This window comes from Mesocricetus auratus, unplaced genomic scaffold (genome assembly GCF_017639785.1).
Source record: "Mesocricetus auratus isolate SY011 unplaced genomic scaffold, BCM_Maur_2.0 Super-Scaffold_100031, whole genome shotgun sequence".
NCBI classification, from domain to species: Eukaryota; Metazoa; Chordata; class Mammalia; order Rodentia; family Cricetidae; genus Mesocricetus; species Mesocricetus auratus.
The window spans coordinates 14,785,140-14,808,092 of record NW_024429212.1 but is presented as its reverse complement, the minus strand read 5'-3'; the positions used below and the strand labels follow the sequence as shown (position 1 = coordinate 14,808,092).

The 22,953-nt window shown below is 49.5% G+C and overlaps 1 protein-coding gene across 5 annotated transcripts in view; it reads right to left on the bottom strand.

Moving 5' to 3' along the window:
- Lrrc8c (leucine rich repeat containing 8 VRAC subunit C) overlaps positions 1–22,953 on the bottom strand; it is an 80,380-nt gene that overhangs the window by 18,687 nt on the left and 38,740 nt on the right. For 3 of the 5 annotated variants that reach the window (XM_005077379.4, XM_040733435.1, XM_040733436.1), the window contains exon 2: positions 13,063–13,204. In XM_005077379.4, the coding sequence (XP_005077436.1) occupies positions 13,063–13,200 (138 nt within the window). In that variant the 5' untranslated portion in view covers positions 13,201–13,204. Of the gene's footprint in view, positions 1–13,062; positions 13,205–20,953; positions 21,161–22,953 lie in introns of those variants that run through there. The other 2 variants (XM_013118654.3, XM_021231390.2) reach the window with 2 other exon arrangements.

The following is a 22,953-nucleotide window of genomic DNA, read 5'->3' as shown; positions in this document are numbered from 1 at the left end:
AGCCTCACTGGGGCAATAGTGGTATGAACGTTATGGGCTCAAACAACCGCTCTCTGATCGGCTCATGTCCTATGGCAGACCTGATACATCTCGTGGGGCTAAGAACCATGACTGAGATGATCAGAGACCCCAGGGGAGGACCGACCACTACTCTGATAAATGAACACAGTGTCAAGATGCCCGCCATGTACGTAGGTTCATAGCCACAGGTTAGCCCATCTCCTAACCATCGTCACAGAACAGTGTGATGAGAACAGAGACTCACAATTGGCCAATGTGCAGAAAACAAGGCACTGGGGAGTACTCGGCCCTAACTTCTGTGACTTCTCTATCCCGTCTCTCTCTGCAACCCTCAGAGGTAGGAGTGGAAGAGGGGTTAGGGAGACATGAGCCAGAAGTAAGCCGTAGATGACAGCAGAAAAGAAGTCCTTTCCAGACATGACGTGGCCGTTACACACACGAACTCACAGTCTGAAACTGTATTGCCCAAGACCCCACACAAGGTCAACCCCACAAACATCTCTGCATAGGTTGGGAAAAGGCTCACCAAGTCCTACTTCTATCTAAGGAACAGCTAACCAGTGTCTACCGGGGAAAGGAAAGTCCGTTTCTTCAGGAATGTGGGTCTCCGATAGGCTACCCATGCTCAAGCAGATGGACATACCGCATCCACGCATTTACTGGCAGCAGTGGGTTTTGAAAGAAGAAACACGAAGTTAGGAGGGAAATCGCAGGAGGACAGGCGAGGACAGGGAAGTCATTATCAACATGCAAGAGACTCCCAATAAAACACACAATAAAATCTTTGTAAGGAAACCTTTTACTGTTGCCACATTTTTGTGACTCTCCTATATTCGGTTATGCCACCCCACACAGATGATATATAATCCACTGTTTGAGAAGCCTTCAGGCACCAGGTGGATGCAAAACGCGTCAGGCATGAGCCTAGCCTGTAAGGAACGTGGCTCCTCTAGAAGCCACGCAGTGTGTTCTTGGCACGGTCTGTCCCGTGCTGTAGCTGGCCGCTTGTTAATGTGAGGTGATAACTGTTCTCGGTAACCCCCGTGGTCCCCACTTCTTCCAAGGCAGTGAGGGCCTCGCCTCTCCTTTACTCTGAGATGTGCAGCTGGGAGCTGAAATCCGAGACGCGCAGCCCTGGTGGGAAGGCGCACATCTGGGGATAGCACATCTGGGGATCCTAGCTGGCGGATGCCCCGTGTGGGTGGGTGCTCGCCCCAGCCTGTGGGGTCCACAGAGAGAGGAACCGCTCCTCCGCCTCAAGCTTGCAGTTCCTGCCACACGGCCCCTCTGGCTCTCCGTGTGGAGCGTCCCTTCGTGCTCGCCCACAGCCTCCTTCCTGTCCTTTTCCTTCCTGCGTGACCACGCCAGTGGATCTCCCGCACTCTCTCCTCGTACGGCGGCTTCGCTGTTTCAAAGGACTTAAATGCTTGATGTTGTATTTCAGAGGCATTTGCCGGTTTTCACGCAAGGAGCTGGATATTTAAAAAAAAATCTTGGTGTGTGTGTGTATGTGTGTGTGTGTGTGTGTGTGTGTGTGTGTGTGTGTGTGTGTGGTTGCCATGGTACTCATACGGAGATCAGAGGGCCGCCTCCGGTTGCAGTTCTCACATTCCACATTGAGACGGGATTCCCCAGCCCCCCCCCCCATTGCTTATGTCAGACTGGGCAGCCCCTGAGCTTCTGGGGCCTCCCATGTCAACACCTCCAATCTCGGTTGAAGCGCTGGACTTTTCAGACACACGTGACTGTGACAGGCTTCACGTGGGTCCTCGCACACGCACAGCAAGGGCTCTTACCGCCCCCCCCCCCGCCCCGAGCCGTCTCCCCAGCCTGGGTTTGGACGTTTTTATCACCACTGAATCCCACCGACGTTAGACGAACATGTGCCAGAGGCCGAGTTCTCATGACTCACGGATTCTTCTCCCGTGTCCCTCCCCCACCCTCCTGGAAGGGGATCTCCAGTCACGGGAAGCTCATGACCTAACACAGACAGCAGTTCAGAAGGGTCTTGACTAGAGCCACAACGTTCTTTCTGAAAGTCCCCGGTGCTACAGGTTTAAGCCACGGAGACTATACTTGTGGAAGTCTGTTATAGTTTGGATCTTAAACGTCACCCCGAAAACTCGTGTATTGAGGGCTTGGTCCCCGGCGTAGCAGTGTTGAGAGGCAGGGTCTTTGGGAGGGGCTGCATCATTAGGGCTCTGACCTAATCAATATACCAATCCAGTAATGGCTTTTGGAGGTGCAGGAAAGTTAAGCGGGGTCTGTCAGAGGTAATACAAGGGCATGAGTGTAATTCAACATTCTTGGGCTCTTTCCCAGTGCTGTCCCATGCTGAGTAGATGGCTAACGCGTCATTTGTAACTCTCCACTCATTTCCGAAAACCCACTCTTTTAAGCGCTGATTCCCATTCTGAGGGTACAGTGATGAACCCCACAAGTGGAGCCCGGTTCTATCAAGCTCATAACCTCATACACCGGATATAACGTCTTTGAAAAAATTTATGTGTACTGGTGTTTTGTCTGCACGAGGGCATCAGATCCCCCCTAGAACTGGACACACAGACAGCTGTGAGCTGCGATGAGGGTGCTGGGAATTGAACCCAGGACTTCTGGAAGAGCAGCCAGCACTCTTAACCTTTGAGCCACCTCTCCAGTCCCTAGTTGTAAACTCTTACAAAATGGATTCTACAGAAAGGGGTGATGTAGCCTCAGAGCTGGTAACTTTCCCTCCTGTGAAACTTAGTGCTAACAATTTGCCTATCTGTGAAGGACAATCAAAACAAAACAAAAACACTTACAAGGTCCCTCCCAGGTCCACACTGGGAAGGAGGGTGGGGTCTGGAAAGAAGGTGTGATCCAGTCTATAAGGAAAGCAGGAGAGTCCCCATGGGGGGGGGTGAGCTGAGTGTGTGTCTCTGTACACGGGTGCACACCCAGGCATTTCTACGTACATGAAGACACGCGGGGAAGGGGGACCAACTGTGCATACGCTTGAACGGATGACGTGCCAACTTTATGTGATTCCCGTCTTCCCTCCCCCTGCTCCCCCCCGTCTTTTCATCCCTCAAATCATCCTTTTCCCATAGTCGAGATAAATAAGAATTCTTCATTTAAATTGGGGGGGGGGAGTTCACAAAGTCTCTCAAGGAAAAAAAATCTAACTAGAATTTTATCAATATTGCTTTGGATCTACAAATAATTCTGGGGACTGGAAGTGTTTACACTCTCCCTTCTGTGTGATCTGAAATATGTAGCATGTTTATTCCAATTACAGCTCTGTTATTCACGGGACACCTAAATGCTTCCTGTGGAGGGCTCGTCTATTGGTAGCTGGCTTGCTTCCCAGACACTCGGTTTCTCCTCTGCTTTTCAATGGCATTTTTTCCTTTTAAGCTTTTTAGTTGGTTTGCATCTTTCGAGCTGATAGAACTTAATTAATGAACAGTTAATTAATCAGTACATCAATTTATCCCTTTTCTGAGACAGGGTTGTGTCTCTGTAGCCAAGACTGCTTTTGAAATCCCCATCCCCTTGTCTCTGCATTGCAAGGGCTGGGATTACTGGCGTGTGCAGCCATGCCTGACTCATTTACATATTATCTGCAGTGAGTTCCTGACCCCAAGGATGACGTATGGATCGCCTTTACCCCTCACTCCAGGGTTTGACAAAGAGCAGGAACCTACATATTATTCTTGGCCCATCTGATACCATGCAATGCCACGCACAAATCTCGTACGAATGCTAGATATTCCAAAAGGATGGCGACTATAAAATGCATGTAATAAAAATACATGATTCGACACAGGAAAATCAGCTTAAGGGGAAGCAGTAGCAGCATGTTTCGAAATGAAAGGCTCCAGACACAAGCTAGAAACTTCCCAGCTGACAATTAAAACGGGGCCTCTGATTCCCGAGGGGATGTAAGGACCGCCAGTGTTCTGGGGGTGTGGAATGGGGATGGGAGAGAGACCAGGAAGGACAGGGTCACGGTGGAAGAGAAAAAGTGGGTCTGAAGTCAGGAGACCGAGGGACAGGTCACCGCCTCGAGGAGAAATACACGGTCATCCCCTCCCCCACGTTAAACAACCCCCCCAATCTTCTTCCTTTCATTTGGCTCTTTGCCCTTGGCTGGCCTGAAACTCACTATGTAGCCCAGGCTAGCTTCCAGCTTGTACCAGTCCTCCTGTCTCCACCTCCTAAGTGCTGGACTGACAGACGCGGGCCACTACATGCAGCTGGCGCAGATCTTTAAATAGACGTTTTGAAGGATTTACACACACATAAACAGCAGCAGGCACTAAACCCATGATAAATCTCCTTGGTCTCACACAGAGAGAAGCAGCATGGTGCTCTGTCAGTGCTTTGTGACCCCAGGGAGAAGCAGCATTAAGAAACAGAGGGCACCCCGGCGGCGGTGGCGCACACACGCCTTAGATCCCAGCACGTGGGAGGCCGAGGCTGGCGGATCTCCGTGAGATCCAGGGCAGCCTGGTCTACAGAGTGAGTTCCAGGACAGCTAGAACTGTTACGCAGAGAAAAACCCTGTCTCAACCCCCAGCCCCCTCCCCTAAAAGAGACAAAATAATATCAACCCACAGTGTCCTGGTGAAGGGAGATGTCCCCATTCACTGATCACCAACGTGCGGTGTCAGAGGGTCTAAGACAACAGAGTCCTGTCCTTGGGCAAACTCGGGAGGGTGGGGTGAAAGGTAACTCATACACATTATACTTGGTGCCAGGGACTCCCAGGGCGTTAAGCTGTCACAGAGACAGGAGAGGAGAAGCAAAGTCCCAAGCATTACCACGAGCATCAGACTGAATAAACTACAGTGATGAAGGGGTCCTGACAAGACACAGCTTTTATTTAACACCCCCAGCGTCCCGAGTAGAATGGTCACACAGATGTGGGTGCAGAGGAATTTACAAACATATCTTAGATGAAGGCTTTGTTTTGTTTTGTTTTTCCACAGTCCAGGGTGGCATCGAGTTTATGGTACTCAACCTGCCTCAGCTCCCAAAGTGTGATCCCAGCCCAAGCCTCCACACCCAACTGAGGTCTTATTTTAAACCTGCCCATTGGTGCCTCTGTGACTTCCCTAAATATTAAACTTCACCCCAAACAAAGGCTGTGTAAGAACTGGGCTCCTCCTATAGTAGAAGCAAAATTCAGAGTATACCACCCCAAGGAAGCCATCTGAAATCACTCCGAAGTTCGTGATTTCTCCTGCCGGGACTCTCCACAAGCTGCCTGTGAGCATTTCCAGCCAAGCCATTTGCCATTGCTTAGACAGAGAATAGGATGAACGGCCATGCACACCGGGAACCCAAGTGTCCCCAAAAGCTCCACTGAGCAGGCTGACAGCCTGAGCCCTTTGGCCAGTTTGCCCTGGGCTTGGATTAAACCACAGACATTTCTTTCTTTTTTGGTAAACGGTCTCAAGCCATAGCAATAATTTTCTTGCAGCCCCCACCCAACTCAGAAAGCAGGAAACACCTTTCCTGTGTAACAATCGCAGGGCAGGTCCCCGGGGGCTTCCCAGGACTTGCATCCCCCAATTCCTGTTTCTGGTCCCTAACTGCTCACTCTATATTTGTGACAGGCTGCCTGTAGGATGTTGGGCATTTGGCTTATAAGATAACCCACACTCGTTGAACTCTAAAACAATCTGGTTTTTCCAGGAAGCAGCGGACTGACCTCTCAGGGTTGGGTCTGCTTTACTGAGTGTGTCGAGGTTTTGAATAGTGCTGTTTATAGCACAAAGTTGGGTGTTTACGCTGTGGGTCCTTGAGGGTGAATAACGGTACAGGAATAGGATACGCACACTCCTAGACTCTCTTGGCTTATGAAGAATTGATTCCTGTTTCTCCTGTGGGCTGGTGTCACGTAAGGAATGCTATTTACACATGTTTTTCTGCCACTGTAGTTTTGAAATAGCTACTTGCTTAGAAACAAATATTTGTCGGACAAACAAGACAAGAGTTGACTCTAACTTTTGCATGTCAGGGCACGCAAGGGCCCGACCAGCAGCCCTCTTACAGATGATGTCATCCAGGGCTTTCAAAGCTGCACTGTGCTACACTATATGGACAGCGCATCTTAGGAAGAAACAGGTAAACAAGCATGACTGGCCACACAGAGGAAGTGATTTTCAAGATACTGGGGCTGTTGGGTTACCATCCATCATCAATCAATGACCCATCTACTGTCATTGTTGTTCTGCTGGATGTTCAAACCTAGGTCAGCGAGGACTGCACTGTTTTCCTTTTACATGGGGGAGGGGGATAGCATGGCACAAAGTACATTTTAGCCACTTTAATATCGCCGTGGAGATAGGCAAGGAATGCGAGCGCCACAGAGGGCCCCTTGTGTTTCAGGATTTGTCCGTTACTGGGCCAGCTTCAGAGGACTCCCGCAGCAGCAGAGTCTGGATGGGAGCATACACTCCTTTCCCAAGGAACAGTTTGTTCGCCACAGCGTGGCTCCTGGGCTCTTTTTAAGTTTTTCTTTAATAATTTATGGCAGCCTTTCCTTGTTTCTTTAATGCAGAAGCTATTACCTTACAGCAGGCAATGGTGCACGGGTTTTTTTTAAATCTGAATCTGTAGGGTTGACACTTTGTAACTTTGTATCGCCCCCATTGTTCTTAAATCCCCCCAATCATTTTGTACTTGTTTTTATAATGTAGTTTTACACACTGGCGTCTGAACATCTGTACACTCCTCCCTCAGTACTCCACGGAGGTGTGTGCAGGGCGAAATATCCCTTGACCCCTTTGGGGGTTGAGTATCACACACATCACATACTTAGGCTTCACATCAGCAGCACAACGACAGTGATGGAGTAGCAACAACACACTTTTAACATTGGGGGGGAGTCACCGCATCATGAGGAACTACATAAAGAGCCATAGCATTAGGAAGGTTAAGAACCACCTAGTTAGGGGGGGAGCTAGGAGCTGGTTTGCTGATTCCTGTACCTACCTCTCTCAGCTTTAGGACAAGCTATCCCAACCTTCATCCTTCCAAATCCTGATATGAGAAACGGGGTCTCACTGCTACAGGCTCATTCTGGGAACTAAACGAAGTCACCATGGCTTCTAGCACAGGTTGTTTACATGCCACGCAAAGGCTGCTGGCATCCTGGCTAAGAGGGTTTCTTCTGCTGTGATCCACAAGCAGGGCGCTGACTGTTCTCGACTCCGCCCTCCCTCGACTCCTGTGGACTCCGCCCTCCCTCAAGATGGCACCCGGGCCCTCTGTCGCTGAGGATCCCAGGAGGGTTTGTGAAATGACCCAGAAATGGCCTTCTGCTTATGCTGACTTTAACTCCCATTCTCATGTTGAGAACTCACTGGGTCGTCTTTTCTTCGCGCCCTAACTTCCAGCGACTGCGGCGCTGGCACCACTCCGCGTATTCTCACTATGCTGCTGGCGAGGTGCACATGATGCACAATATCCCTCCATGTATTTTCAAGATCTGAATCAGACTACTGACACCTGGGTTTGGGGCTGTACTTTTCGTTCAGTGTCTAGCACCCTACATGGTGCCTGACCACTGCTGTCTTGCAGGTGCCTGTGCCTGAGTTCAGAGCACTGCAGACTCAGTAACTCGATACAATGTTCTCACTTCTCGGAACCCTGGCATCTGGGACTACACTTTCTGTATCTAGCCTGCTGACACAGGATTCCTTCTCAGGGGCTGCAAAGATGAAACAGCGTGTACAAAGGTCCAGGCTAGCTAAGCTATCTGATATGAGTCACAAAAGAAGGGGTGGGTGGTCTTGGGGTACTGGCACAGCTTCCACACCGTAGATACCGGATGGGAACTTGCTGCAGACAGAGAATTGTAACAGTGTAACAAAAAAGGAGACTTAAAGTATGCTTGGCAAGCAGCTCCCTCCCTCCCCCACGCCCCGGCACTTCAGACACCTCTGAGTGATGTTCACTGGAGACGCTACTTTTATTTTATTGAGAGATGCTCTCACATAGCCCAGGCTGGCCTTGTACTTGTTACAAAGCCAAGGGGTGACCTTGAATTTCTGATCTTTCTGTCTCCACCTCCCAAGTGCTGGGATCGGAACCTCTATGTGGTGCTGGGGATGGACCCCAGGGCTTTGCGCCTGCCAGGCAGGCATGCATTCTGCCAAGTGAGCTGATCCTCAGCTGCACTACAGATATCTTGGTGGACACACTCTCTCCTTATTTGGTTTAAAGCTAAGAGCTACTTCTCCCGACTTTCTGAGTCCTCTTTTCTGCACGCTCCCCAGCCCTGGAGCATGGGCTGTTAGGAAGTTCCTGCTCCATATTGGAGCTCTGCACCATCTGATGTGCAGTCTTCCTGGAGACACAGGCACCTTCCCAAAGTGGCCACTGTTAATCTTTGTCCCCTTCCTTGAGGCCAGCATGGCACTGCCTCCCCCGGGTACCATTTCCAGTTATCCGCAACCACGATGTCTCTGCAAATGTGTTTCCTTTTACAACATGGAGAAACCAAGCCACAAAGGCTCAGTCCCTCTGTTAGTAGATGCTCCCGGTCAAGGGGGAACCCTTCCACCTGGACCCATCATGCCTTCGCTCCTGGTAACGAGTATTCACTGTTACCCCCTGCTATGGGGGGTATTTATATTTATTTTTTTATCTATTCTACATCTTGACTGCAGCCTTCCCCACCCAATCTTCCTCTTAGTCCCCCCCCCACCCCCACCCCATCCCCTCCTCTTCCTTCTCTATCCAGGCAAGGGCAGGCCTCCCATGAGTTATCAATAAGATATGGCATATCAAGTTGCAGTAAGACTAAACACTTCCCCATCTATTAAGGCTAGGCAAATTGACCCAGTATGAGGAACAGGATTCCCCAAAGCTAGCAAGTTAGGAGTCCCCTAAGAGGACCAAGCTATATAACTATAATATACATATGAGCCCAGGTTAGTTGATTGTGTGAGCCTTCCCATGGTGTCCTTGACCTCTCTGGCTCCTACACTCCTTCCTCCTCCTCCTCTGCAGGGTTCCCAGTCTCTACCTAATGTTTGGCTGTGGGTCTCGGCCGCCATCAATTCATAGCTACTCTTTAATGTACCCACCTATGAACTCATTATCACAGCCTGGGGGTTAACATGTATCCCAAATGTAACACGCTCCAAAACAAACCTTTTCAGTTGCTCAGGTCTAAAACCCTAAGACACCTCCATTATTTTTCTCTCTCACATTTAACATTCAATCATCCAGAAGTCCTTGGTATGTTTCCCTCAACACACCAGAGCTACAGTTTCTACTGGTCTGAGACACTGGATTAATATCTGGTTTACGTGTAGCTCCAGCAGGACAGGAACTTGCTTCTTGGCCTTGGGCTCATGATCCTTCTGCCTCTTGGGTGCTGAAGTTATAGGTATGTCACCTCGACTGGGCTTACACCGCTTTCCCACAGTGGGGGTGGTCTTGTTAAAATACCACCTCATGCCAGGCATGTTGGCACACACCTTTAATTCCAGCACTTGGGAGGCAGAGGCAGGCAGATCTCTGTGAGTTCAAGGCCAGCCTGGTCTACAAGAGTGAGATACAGGACAGCCAAGGAAATATAGTGAGACCCTGTCTCAAAAGAATCAAAACAAATAAATAAATAGGTAGATAGGTTAAGTCAGAAGACAGACAGACAGACAGAGACAGACAATACCACCTCATGAAAACCCTCAGCTCATAATGGTCCAAGTGGGTCCGGTCTCATTCGAGCAAAGTCACCTTCCAGAAGCGACAAAGCTCTACACGGCGTGGCCGCTGCTGCCTCTCAGAGGCCAGCTTCACCTTTAGTATGCCAGGAAAACCCTTGCTTGCTTGGGTCACCACGGGGAGGGCGGCTTCCTAGGTTCGCCTCAGACCCTGATTTGTAAGACACAAGCCTCACATGGTACTGGAACCACTTACAGACAGGACTGGAGCGGAAGCTAGAATGCACAGACAGCTTCAAGCCCTGAGCTCCGCCCTTGATGGAGAATCTATGCAACTGTCAGGGCAATGCTCCACACTGCTCTCTTTGCCCCCTCTTGTCAGTCTTACACGACAGAATGGTCGACACCTCTGCTCAGACACAAATGCTCCCCCAAATTACAGATGTCCAAAAAACATGGCTTCCTGCCTGGCATTAATTACTCTTTCAGCTGAGACAACCCCACCAATCAGAGGCCACATATAAGCACTGCTGCCTAGCAACAGACGTGAAGCTTTACCTGTATCAGGTCTCCAGGGGAACAGAGGATGAGGAAGAGAAGGAGCGAAACTACAGGAAGTGAAGGGACCCCATGTCTCTACACCCCTGTTCTAGCCTGGGGTACTCCTTCCAAACGTGTGACCCGTCCCTGCCCGTCTTCAATTCCTTGGGCCAAAAGCCACCCTGGCCGACTTCCCCTCGGGTCTCTCTCCCTTCTGCGTAGTTCAGTTTTCTCTTGCCCTACTTCCCTTCTAAGTTTTCTTGCCCTCCTTCCCTTCTAAGTTTTCTAACAGTTCCCTTCTGCCCATTAACTGCAATTCTGTGGTTTTGGTTACCCACTGTCAACTGTGGTCCTAAAATATTAAATGGAAATCTCAGAAATAAGTGATTCATGCATCCACGCACTTCGTGCTGAGCAGCGTGGTTCTAGTCACTTAGCAATTGTCTGGGTTTCCAGGATGGCGGTGGGAGGGTGCCCTGGCGCCTGCATCCCTGCAAACCTGTCTTGTTAAAGTGCCCCTTGAGCACCAGGAGAGGCGATCTGAACAAATCGACAAGCCCCAAGAAGAGGTCCCAATTAAACAGGGAAAAAAAATAAAAGAGATTTGCTGAGGTTGCTAAGAGCCATATAATGTAAGAACAAATAGAAAAACATCAGGCTTGGTAGAATCCTTTCGGAAGCCGTTGGGGGCCTTTTATGTATCGATTGCCTCACTGTTACCATTTACATTTACTGGATTCTGCTTGTTTCCTTCTCTCCTTCTCCTCCGGCTGAGGTGGGCTTTGATTGTTATTCATTTAGTGCGTGTGCTCTCGCATGTGCCACAGGAAGAGGCCAGTTTTCTGAAATCAGTACTCATCTTCCACCATGTGGTTCTTAGGACCCAGCTCCGCCGGGCGGGCTTGGTAGCAAGTGTCCTTACCCTCTGAGTCACCTCGCCAGCCGGAGGCTTTTCTATCTTTTATTTTTCCTTCCTTCACTGGCAATTCTCAGTACAGCAATGCCGGGCACACGGTAGTGTGTCCTTCCACAGTTATTTTACTTATGAGAAGGCCTCTGCTTTCCCTCTGTTTTAGACTTTAGTTTTTCCCTGGTATTCCTTTCTGAGTAGGTGGGGAGAAGGGAACTGCGTTCTGAGACACGGTGCCATGTAGCTCAGGCTAGCCTGGAACTCATTATGTTGGATGGACCTCGACTCTCCTCCTGGTTCCAATTTCCAAGTGCTGGGGTTATGAGTGTTCACCGCCAGGCTAGCTAGCAAAATGTTTTTATTGCCCAAATAAAACACAGCGAGCATGGTCTTAGGGAGGAGGAACAAGCACTCTGGATCCAAATCGCTTGGGTTTAAAGGACAGCTCTGCTGCCCACAGGGACGGTTCCCTTACCCTCTGTGTAGCCAGGATAGTGAGTGACAGGTCCTGTCTGAGAGTTGGAACAAGGAAGGAATGAGTCACCACAGCAGTGACATGTCCAGAAGGATGGCCAGCATACAAGCAGCGTTAGGACACACGTTAATGATTAACAATAGCATCTTTTAAAGGCCTTCATTTCTACACTGTATCATTTCTGGGAACTTTTTCTTTCTTCCTACATCCCCCAGCTGTTTTTCCTGAGGGTCCCACCGACCCGCAGCCTCTGACTTCCATCCATTTATCCAACCACTGAACTGAGGTTTCTAAGGGGCCAGATGTTGGTTGGGAACTGCCTGCTGTTGTTACCCACACCTTCTCCGGAGCACGGGGACTCTCCTGTTCTCCACCTGGCCCTACTGCTCCCCATCGCTCCTCCCGGAACTCTTAGCACCGCTCCTGACATCCTTTCCCTCCCCTCATTCCCCTGGGATGATTCCAGCCCCCGCCCCCACACCACAGTGACATCATCCCAGCGACACCCAACCTGCAGCAGTCCTTCCGAGAGTTTCCTACCAATGCCATCATCTTCCTTTCTCCAGCTTCCTCCCCCCTCCTGGAGCCTTCTCCCCATTCTTCCAGCTCCCACCCTCTACCGGCCAGTTCATTCTCTGATTGTTAATGCAACTATTACCCCTTTTTTCCTCATGCCTCGGCTAAGCTGAGTTCTTTCCTCTGTGCTTCCTTCCTACCTGTGGGGCTGGCATCACTAACAGTCTCTTCTGCTTGCCCGTAAGCTTACCCACCCCCCATCCCCGGAAATTAACTACATACAGTCTCTAGGTCCTTCGAGTGGGGCGCCTGGCACAGTAACAGGTATGAAGATACATCTGCATTTGTACATGGATAGGAAGCTTCTAGAGAGAATGCCTCTGTGGCTGGGTTACATTTTAACACAGAACTAGACACCGAGTAAGCACACCTTGGCCTCTCCCGGAAATAGCAACTCTCCCAGAAAGACTCAGGCTCAAGCAAAAGAGGCGAGGAAAACACACACACACACACACACACACACACACACACACACACACACACACACGCTGTATGGAAGTGGCACTGTGAATACTTCAATGTGAAGGCAAGGATGCTAATGAGGTCAAGTGTCACCGGAGCATGTGGCTTCCTTGCATTCTAGCCCAGCACCATCTTTATCAGGAAGGTTCAGCAGGTTCTCTGCCCGATTACCAATGCCATAGTTACCTGGGACCTCCCCATGCAGCCAGCTTCCTCTCCTCCCTCCCCGTCTTCTCTTCCTCCTCTCTTTCTGCCCTGTATAGTGCTGGGGGGAGGGGGTGATTGAACCCAGGGATTCGTGTATTTATCCCAGGCATCTCCCAACAGCAAGCTGCATCCCCAGGCCAGAAGAGCCAGCCCCTTCCTTAAATCCCACCGTTTGACTTTCAGTCCTCTGGGAGTCGGGCACTTACCTGTAAAGTACATCCAAACACCCCGATCATCAGCATGGCCACCGAGAGGTAATCTGTGAACACATCCCACCATGGCTTCAGCACCCGGAAGGCGGGCTGCTGCTCGGAGAATTGCCGGAACTCTGTCACTGGAATCATGTTTCTGAGAAAGGAGAGGACACTGGTGAGCTAACTTTTCTTTGGACATCACATAGGGCATTGTGTTGTTGTTCAGCAACGTCGGGAATGCTTTTGTGAACCCGCAAGAGCAGGGTCTTCAGAAGCCAAGGGGACGGACACACGGTGTTCCTGATCTGGTGAAGGACCACCAACGGAAGGAATGAAGAGTTAGCATCTGGTAACCAAGCTCCTTTCCTCGGGCTCAGACATACCCAGCGATTCCCTGGGTCCTCACTTCCTCACATCCTCAAGTAGAGCTTGAAGATTCCACAGAGATGGGGTCCATGCTCTGAAATGTCTTTGCCATTTCTGGACTTCTTGGGCTGTGATTTAGAGTCCCTGTCATTTCTGTATCCATTTGTTACTGCTTTACTGATATCGATCCTAGGGTGCTTCATTTACCCCACGGGGAAGGAAAACCATGTGGCTACATGGTTGTCCTTTAGTAGACTGGAGGTGTGTGTCATTTTCTCCTCATTTTTTTTTTTTTGGTCTAAATGCTTCTGTTTCCATTCCCTTTCTGTGTCTTACACGCCACATCCCACTGTGACTCTCAAACGTATCCCGAGTTTCTGTTCTGAGAAATCGGTTTGCCCTGGAAACTTGCCACACTTTGGGTGAGCGCTCCCTTGAGGTCAGCGTTAACACAGGTATGGCCACCGCCCTATGGTGCTTTTAGAAGGGGGAAGACCTTTAAGATGTCAGGCTCCGTAGAAGGAAATTAGGTCACTGTGAGAGCGTCCCTTGAGGGGATCCCTGTGCTTGCTTCTCCCTCAGCTTCCCAGCTGTCACATGACCAGTGGGCCCTGCCTGCCATGTGCTCCAGTCTAGACATAACTCCAAGTCAAAGACTCAAAATCAATAGGCAAACAGACGATGGACTAAAGTGTTTAAGACCATGGACCGGAAGAAGTCTTTATCCCAGGTGTCAGTCACAGTGATACACAAAAGCAACCCAAAAATGGTGTCTCTACAAAAACCGACCGGTCAGCATTGAATGGGACATGACATTGCCCCCCCCCCCGCTCCAAGCCTAGGGAACTATGGAAGAGGGGGCAGGAAGGAGATGATGAGTGCTACAAAGTGCTGTGTCCTTGACGGGACACGGACATTTGCAACTGTGAACACATATCCACCTGGGTAGCTGCCTGTGACCTGAATGAGACCGGGACCTACAATATTCCACTGTGAGCGGGGGCGGGGCCGTGGCGACCACAACTGCCCAAGGAGTTACGGGAGTTAGTGGTTACAGCAGGAGGAAACCAGAGACCTCTGCGAGAGGTCTGAGCAAGGGCTGAGCCACCTCTCCAGGCCCCCCCCTCAAATATTTTAAAAGCTACCGCTACGTGAACAGCAGCCACGGAAAGCACACAGTACACCCGGAGGACCTGGGGGAGGGTAATGGTCACGCCCTCTTACTCTCATCTCTCGAGTGCCCACTCTCACAACCTCCTCCGTGACCCACGACTCCCGGGAATTTGTTGGTGGCCATGGCTTTGCAAAGTTATCACACTGTTCATTTTGTCTTAACGCTTTACAACTCTATTTGGTTTAGTTTTGCTTTGTTTTAAGACAGGGCCTCTCTACATAGACCTGGCTGTCCTGGAACTCACTCTGTAGACCAGGCTGGCCTCAAACTCACAGAGATCTGATGGGGGGATGTCCTTCTCTTATTGGTTGATGAGTAAAACACTGTTTGGTGATTAAAGGCAGGAAGATAGGCAGGGCGAGGAGACGAGGAGAATTCTGGGAAAGGCACTCTGAGGGAACCCGACCAAAGGAGTCACCATGTAAGGACCGGGAAGAAAGGACACACGAGGCATTCTCCGGCAAGATAAGACCACGTGGAAATAACTAAATTAATAGAAATGGGTTAACAATTCAGACAGAGCTAGCCAATAAGAAGCCCTAGCCATTGACCAATAGTTTTATAATTAATACAGTGCCCATGTGTTTATTTGGGGACAAGAAAATACAGCCACAGAGATCCACCTGCCTCTGCCTCCGGAATGCTGGGACTAAAAGTGTGCACTACCATGCCCAGCTACAGCTATTTCTTAAGCAATAATTTGGCCTTTACTCTTTTGGGTTTCTTCTTTAATTATACTGGGAAATTTCAGCCTTGACATCTGAGCGGCACTGATGTATTTTTTTTCCATCCTACTGAAACACAATTCCACACTAGCTCCATCGGCCACCAGCAGCTTCTCGAGAACTGAGCCTACTATGTTATGCATGCGTGCCTGCCTGTCCTAGCTTGCTTTCTATTGCTGTGATAAACACCATGACCAAGGGAAACCTGGGGAGGACAGGGTGTATTTGGCTCCCGTGTCCTGATCACAGCCCACCTCTGAGGAAACACCCAGGCAGAAACTCAAGCAGGGTAGGGGCACAAAGGCAAGACCGGAAGTAGAGCCCACGGATGAACCCTGCCTACAACAGGCTTGCTCTCCATGGTTTGCTCGATTTGCTTCTTTATACAACTCGGGACCACCAGCCCAAGGGTGACACCAACCCTAGTGGGCTGTGCCCCCATTAACCATTACTCAAGAAAATGCCCCCCACAAACTTGTCCACAGGGCAAGCTTGACGGAGGCAATTCCTCGAATGACGCTCTTTCTTCTAAGATGACTCTTGCTGGAACCGAGCTGACACCAGTGGGTGTCCTTAAAGCCCGCTTCCGGCAAACCCCTCAAACGCACCCAATGGTTTCAATCAGTCCTAGAGCACAGGGCTAGCTCACACCATTTGCCCTCTTCCTGAGTGAACCACGACTGCCTCAGCATCCTCAATGGACTGAGGTCACTTGTTTGACACAGACAGGCTCTACATCAGCTGGCTCTGCTCCAGAGGTGGCATTCACGTCATCAGCCATCATTCCTGGAAACCAAGAAGCTCTGAGCAGTTGTTGGAGAAAGAAAGGGATGGGTGTAGACGCTCATTCATCTGGGGGTAGCAGTGGCGACTACTACAGCACTGTTCTTCCACAGGTTTGGTTGTTGACTCTTTCTCAAGTCCCTGTAACCTTTGAAAGAACTGGGATTGTTCACTTAGTCAGTGGACAATTTCAGGAAGGAAAAATCGCCACTGTGGAGCAGTGGGCTTGAAACCTCGTTCTCCCCTTTGTGCTCAAAATGTAACAGAAATCCCAAAGTGTTTGCTATGCCCTTGATTAACGTTAGAGATGAAAAAAACATGAATTTTTAAAAACACGTATTCACTTACGAAAAAGAGTATAAACGTACGGTATAAAAAGTGTTGGCTGCACATTAATGAATGTTCCTCATGAAAGTCAGTCAGCAAGATGATGAACTCAAAAATGAAAAAAAAACCTCATTGCATGTTAACATATATTATTATGAAAAATCAAATGTTCTAAAACACAAAGGGATGGCACTATTTTACACTTTTGCAAATCTCTCCAACTTCTAAATAGAGATGACAGCTGGATTCTCAGGTCTGGATTTGAAGCCAGTGTGTTGTGACATGCTGTTTGGGTTAAAATGCATGAGACTGAACACAGCCTCAGGAAGATATGAGTTCAGAAATGCAAGAACTATGTGAATGGCCTCTCACGTAACTGTGGATGCTTATTTTTGAGACCATGACTAGTTAGTTGCAGAACGGATGATAGGGAGGCAGCAATGAACCTCACTACAAGGGCTTCTCTTGGCCCCCAAGAGTGCCAAAGGCAATGGGCATTAGCTAATGCATATGCGGTTGGAACCTAGCAGGTAGAAAAGTTTAAGCTCCTCTAGAGGTGGGCTGCTGACTCTACTGCGTATACTTTGTAACTTTCTCTCCTGGAATAAAATGTTCACCCAGCTGCAGGCCCTTTGTGGCCAATGCAGAGAGGCATCAGCTGGCTACAGTTGCAGTACAATGCCACTTAAGGATGCATTAGACCTGCCTGCAGGCAGGCAGCCACCCAGATCACCAAGCATGATTGCCAGGTAGGCAGCAGCTTGACTGCAGGCTGGTGTAGCCAGGGAGGCAGGCAGCGTTCCTCCCTCACTTTAGGCCAAAATGATCAGCTAGAGCCAGCCCCACTGAATTCATTGGTGCTAGAGAATGCAGAGGCTCCACGGATGCCCAGGATGAGGAAGTCAGCTATTGCTAGGAACACATGGACTGTTTTCATGCTGTATTAACATAGTTAATGTTTCACGTTAGTAACTCCTTAGTTACAGACTGCTGAGAATGGCCAACGGCTGTCGGGCATGAATGGCAACAGATTCTGAGTTGTCCATCAAGGTTGTCTTTAACAACCACACTGTGTTTTATGGAATGTTGTTCTGCCAATCTTTGCTTTCAGTATGGAGCTGGAGACATAGGCTCGGCACGTAAGAACATGGCTGCTCTTCCAGAGAACAGGTCTCCAGGACCCACATGGTAGCTCTCAACTGTCTGTAACTCCAGCTCTAAGGAAGCTGCTGCCTTCTGCTGCCTCCAAGGGCATATGCATACTTGTGGGGAAAAGACCCACCCCTCACAATAAACAGGCCTAGAAAGTTGCTTGCGGGACATGCACATACCCACAGGAGCAAAGATGAGAAGTCAGCTCACAAAGAGAACAGGGCCTAGATGCAACTGTGAAGTTCCTGGGAACTTTATGGCTGGGGGGACACAGATAACACTGAGGAGATTGGAAGAATACAGTGATAGTCTGTCACTATCAATATCGCACAGTGGGTAAATGCATTCTGTGTGCAAAGGGATTCTCCCAGAAGCCATAGGGCTGTTGACTGAGGATCCCAGTGCTAGGACGGGGTTATTTTCCTATGAGTTGTTGGCCAATGAAGCCCTAGAGACCCCCTAAATGATAAGATACCATCACTACTGTTGGTTGCATGTCACAACTAGACCAGATTTCTGAAGACATCTCTTGCTTTGGTTGCAAGACTTGAGACATCAAGTTGAGACGGAACCTTCCCTTGAGATCGGCTTTTGCAGTGCCAGATGTGTTCTTTAGGTGCCTGGGAAATAATGGCCCAAAGCCCTAATCATCTGGGTGTCTACAGGTACTGAAAGCTGTCTGAGAGACAGGAATACACCCAAAGGATCAATGTTGGGAAGTCACCTCAGTCAGTCAAAGGATGCAAGGGCCAGGAGCTACACAAGTGCCAGGCGAGATGTGTCAGATCACACAACAGTGGCTTCAAGTGTTATGGGTGAAATCAACTTTGGACTTGATCCCACAGGGGGGAAATTTCACATCTGGTCCTATGAGCTTTGCCAGTTGCTTTGTTCAAAGAATATGACTCTCTGCTAAGGTGTTTTGCAAGCATTCGCGTTTACGCTCAAGGGGTTTAACTTCCAGTGTCGGCGTTCGTTCAAGCGTCTTCCCATTTCTCGTTTCCCCCCTCGTTTGTATTTTGTAATAGAAGGGCTTTCTTTGAGCCACACTGTGGAGATGGGAGACACAGGGTAAGGGGGGGCGCGGTTGGGTATCCCACTGGAGTTAGAGAACAGCAGGACATCTGCGTCACCCCTCTCTAAGGCTCAAGAACTATTGTGGAAGAGTGGGGTGGGAAACTGTGAAATGAGTGACTAAGCCCCACCTCAAGCAACTCCTGGGGCATTTCCTGGCGGCACCTCTACACCCTGGGGATGTTCTGCATCTTTCCCATGCAGCCACATGGTCACCAACACAACCTCTAGCTGAAAGATGGGCGGAAGCTAAAACAGTAACTTTGACTGAGTCAAAGGGACATTATATGAAACCGAGTTTTTTTTTTTTCTTCTTGTTTTTGGTTTTTTGAGACAGGGTTTCTCTGTATTGTTTTGGAGGCTGTCCTGGAATTATCTCTGTAGACTAGGCTTGGTCTTGAACTCACAGAGATCCACCTGCCTCTGCCTCCCGAGTGCTGGGATTAAAGGCTTGCGCCACCACCGCCCGGCTTTGAAACCGAGTTTTAAAACAAACTACGCACTTAGGAAGACTACACTCCTCCCGCTCCGGTCTGGGGCCTTCATCTTGATTTATGAAGAGTCGGCGACAAAGAACGAAAGACAGGTTAGCGCCACAAAATGTCGATCTTGTGGGGTCCCTCACAGGTGGGGGCTAGTGGGGGTTCCACGGGCTACCAAGGAACAGGCTCACTGGTCCTTACTGACGGCTTTCCTTGGAAAGGCCAAGGGTCTGGAACTCACGGCAGGTGAGACTCCCCGAGCCAGTGGCTGAGGAGTCTCCCAGGCTTCATGCTCTACTGTGGGAAATGAAGCTGAACTATGGAGCCAAAGCATGCTGGCGAGGTGCTCAGTGGCACCGTTAGGAGGCGTGGCCTTGTGGGAGGGCGTGGGCATCACTGCCAGCCCTGCTGGAGGTTTTGTTGCTTTGTTTTGCAGTGAGCAGGGGTTAAATCTCCCTGTGTGATGCTCAGCACCGTGGAACCATCCGTTCCCCTTTCAGCTTCCGTTTGTTTGTTTCTGACCGCCCTGGCTGTTTGCCCCTCCCACCCCGGCCCGGACCTTCCATTTTGTGCGCTGAGCCTTGGGTGATTTTCTTCCCTCACTCCTTGGGCGACTGCATCACGGTCACAGCCCGCATCAAATCCACCCCGCGGCTGCACCTCCATCTCGACGCAAATATCCTATTCGCTCCATCTCACTCAGTTACCCACTCGATAAACCAAACTCGGTTTTCCAAATTCTGCCCATGCCAACCCCTTACTTCCCACCCTCACGGCAAAGCCCTGCTTCGTATGTGTAAACGACAACTGTGTCCCGCCAGTTGCCAAGGGCCACAACCCTTCACTCTCCCTGTGTCTGTCTTATAGCCACAGTTAATCCGTCCAAAAGAAAACTCAGGTTTCTTACTGAGCCGCCTCTTCCCTTCCATGACAACCTGAGTTTCACAAAAACAGGTTCTTTTTCTTTCTCAGTCCTACTTTGTTCGCAGATATGCTACAAACATGTAGAGAATAAGGGACAAAAGTCTGATGAAATTAACAACCCTGAGGAGGTAACTCAGCAAGCGGGACAGGGTGCCTCTTGTTCTGTAAGAACAAGGACCTGAGTTTGCCTAGTACTGGGTTCAGCGAGGGACTCTGTGAATGAGGCAGAGTCACACGGCAAGGTACCCAGTGTCCTCCTCTGCACTCTGCATAATATATTTTGCGGAGCACTCGATCATACACACGTGTGTGCGTACTGCACAAACATCCTATATATATATATATACATACACACATACATACATGTATATATATAATTACAAATATACACATAAAATGGTGAGTATCTGTAATTCTAGTGAGGAAGAGGGGTAAACTGTTTTCAATTTTACAGCAGTCACCACAGGCAGACGGTCCCTCTGCCTGTGTAGGGCCAGGGCCTGAGCATGGCGGAGGCCAGGATGGAGAAGGCACACATGGCTTTACACCCACAGACTCTTCCCCTTTGCACCAAGGGGCCCACGGGTGAAAGGAAGTCACAGGGACCCACTCAAAGCATCTGCCGTAAAACAAGCTGCTGTTCTTCAGCAGCTCGAGGAGGGATGAAAGAGGCGCACTTCCCCAGAGACATAACAGTACGTCCTTCTTCCTCGGGAGAGCGGGCGTGACCCTGGACAGAGTCTTACTATGTGGCACACACGACAACATCCTTCTGGGAAAATCCACCAGAGGAGGCTGTGATGCTACAGAAACGCGCTGTGTTAAAGGAGAGGAGTCCTAAGTGCATTACAAGTTAGTACTGGCAGGGACCAGGGGGTTGGTCACCCCGTTCATACCATCATGTTAGCGGTGAGAAGCCTGAGCCACGGGAGACCCGACGCTCGATCAAGGACGAAAGCCAGCTGGCGGAGGCCCGGAACTCCCAGCTGAAGTTCTTTGTGCGGGAGTTCCTTGATGAGGTCACAGGACGCTGAGGAGGGTTTACGGAACCCAACGAGTTCTGAATGCATAGTTGAAGTAGAATTTCCCCCGCTTCCAGTGCCCTTTGGTGGACTGTCAGCAATAAAAACCCTCCAGGGCTATGAAAGCACAAGACCCTTAAAGACATATGTACCACCCTCAGGCCATCGTGAAATGAAAGCGGCTGACTCAAAGGAGGCTTAAAGGTAGAGTTGGCCTTGTGACCTAAGCGGTTCCTCCATATTACCAGCTCTTGGGAGGGCTCAATGACCTTATATGAAAAGTCTTCAGTTTGAACTTCCCATGATTTCCACGGGCAGAGATGGCAGGAAGTGAAAATCACTCCAGTTAGCACTTTCGGTTCTGTCTTCACAAGGGAAAAGATAAATTTCCTTTGCTGCCATCTCCTTTGAATATTCAAGAATGATTCCGTTTGTAAATGTGGACAGGAAGCCATGCGCCGAGGCCTGGCTTTGTAGGATGTTTCTGGGAACGCTATGGTAGCCACCGCCCTTTGAAGCTACTAAAAACGTGTCGCAGAGTTGATCAGGAGCTGTTTGGGGCAACTTGCAGCCTGAAGCACGATTCTTTCATTACTAATTGGCTTGCTATAAATGAGTTATGAAAGTGAATTATGCCTGGCCTTGTGCTAGGAGCTCAGGAAATAGAGGAGACCACAACAGACGAGGTACTGTCTCCTCACCACAAACTCTGTCAGGGGAGGGGACCCGCTAGCTGGATTCCCACGAATCCAACACTGCAATGCTCTTCTTTCTAATCAGAGTTGATTTGTGTTCCTCAACCGATGCTGCAGAGGTTTTGTTTTATTTCAGTGGAGACAACACTGAATATGTGTTGTGACTTATCTCAGAATCTTCTAGAAAACAGACGGGGCCTTAGAAATTATTAATGCTTATCTGCTAAGTTGAAATCACACACACACACACACACCAATGAAGCAACTTGTAGTAAATACCAAATCCTTCTACTATGCTACTCTCTTACAAACTTGATATTGCAATAAAGAAAACCAAAAGCATTAACACATAGAAGCATATTGTAAAAAAAGTGATTGATCAGAACACATCTGGTATTAGAGAAAATGCCTGAGAAGAGCAAAGGCGTTGGGAGCTATGTGTCGTATCAAAGCTGAGTGTGGTGATATCTCGTTTGTGCTCTAACAAATAAAGCTTGCACCAAGATCAGAGGGCGGAGCGAGCCATTAGCTAACCATAGAGGTCTGCGCAGACAGACAGGAAGTGATAGGGCTGGGCAGAGAGAGGAAATGATAAGGTGGGAGGAGACAGGAGCTCAGGTTCTTTTCAGCTGGGAAGTTGAGTGGGTAAGGTGGCTGTGGTTTTCTCCCTCGTCTCTCTGATCTCTCAGCATTTCCCCCTTGTCTGACTCCAGGCATTTATTATTAAGGGCAATTAGAACTCATGTCATGGCCAAGGATTGGTGAAACCTATTCTATGCCTGCCTGACACTATTGCTGGAGCCGGTGTGCCGATGGGAATGTGTTCCTACGTCTCAGCTTGGCCCCAAGGGAAGGGCCACTGTGCCTTGTCTGAACGTGATGACGACAGGATAGAAACAGCTCGAAACTGAGTCTGGGCTTCTGCATTTCCACTAAGTGGCCAAGGATGACTTTTAGCTCCTGATATTCCTACCTTACCTCCTCAGTGCTGGGTTGCAGGTGTGGTCAGTATACCCTGCTTATACAGAGCTGGGGGGTCAAACCAGGGCTGCAGGCAGGGTGGGCAAGCACTCTACCAACCAAGATACACCCCTAGTCCCTCCACTGGCCTTTAAAAAACAACAGAAAACCATCATTCTTTATTGCTTCTTTGGAAATTTTACATCATGCATCCCAATT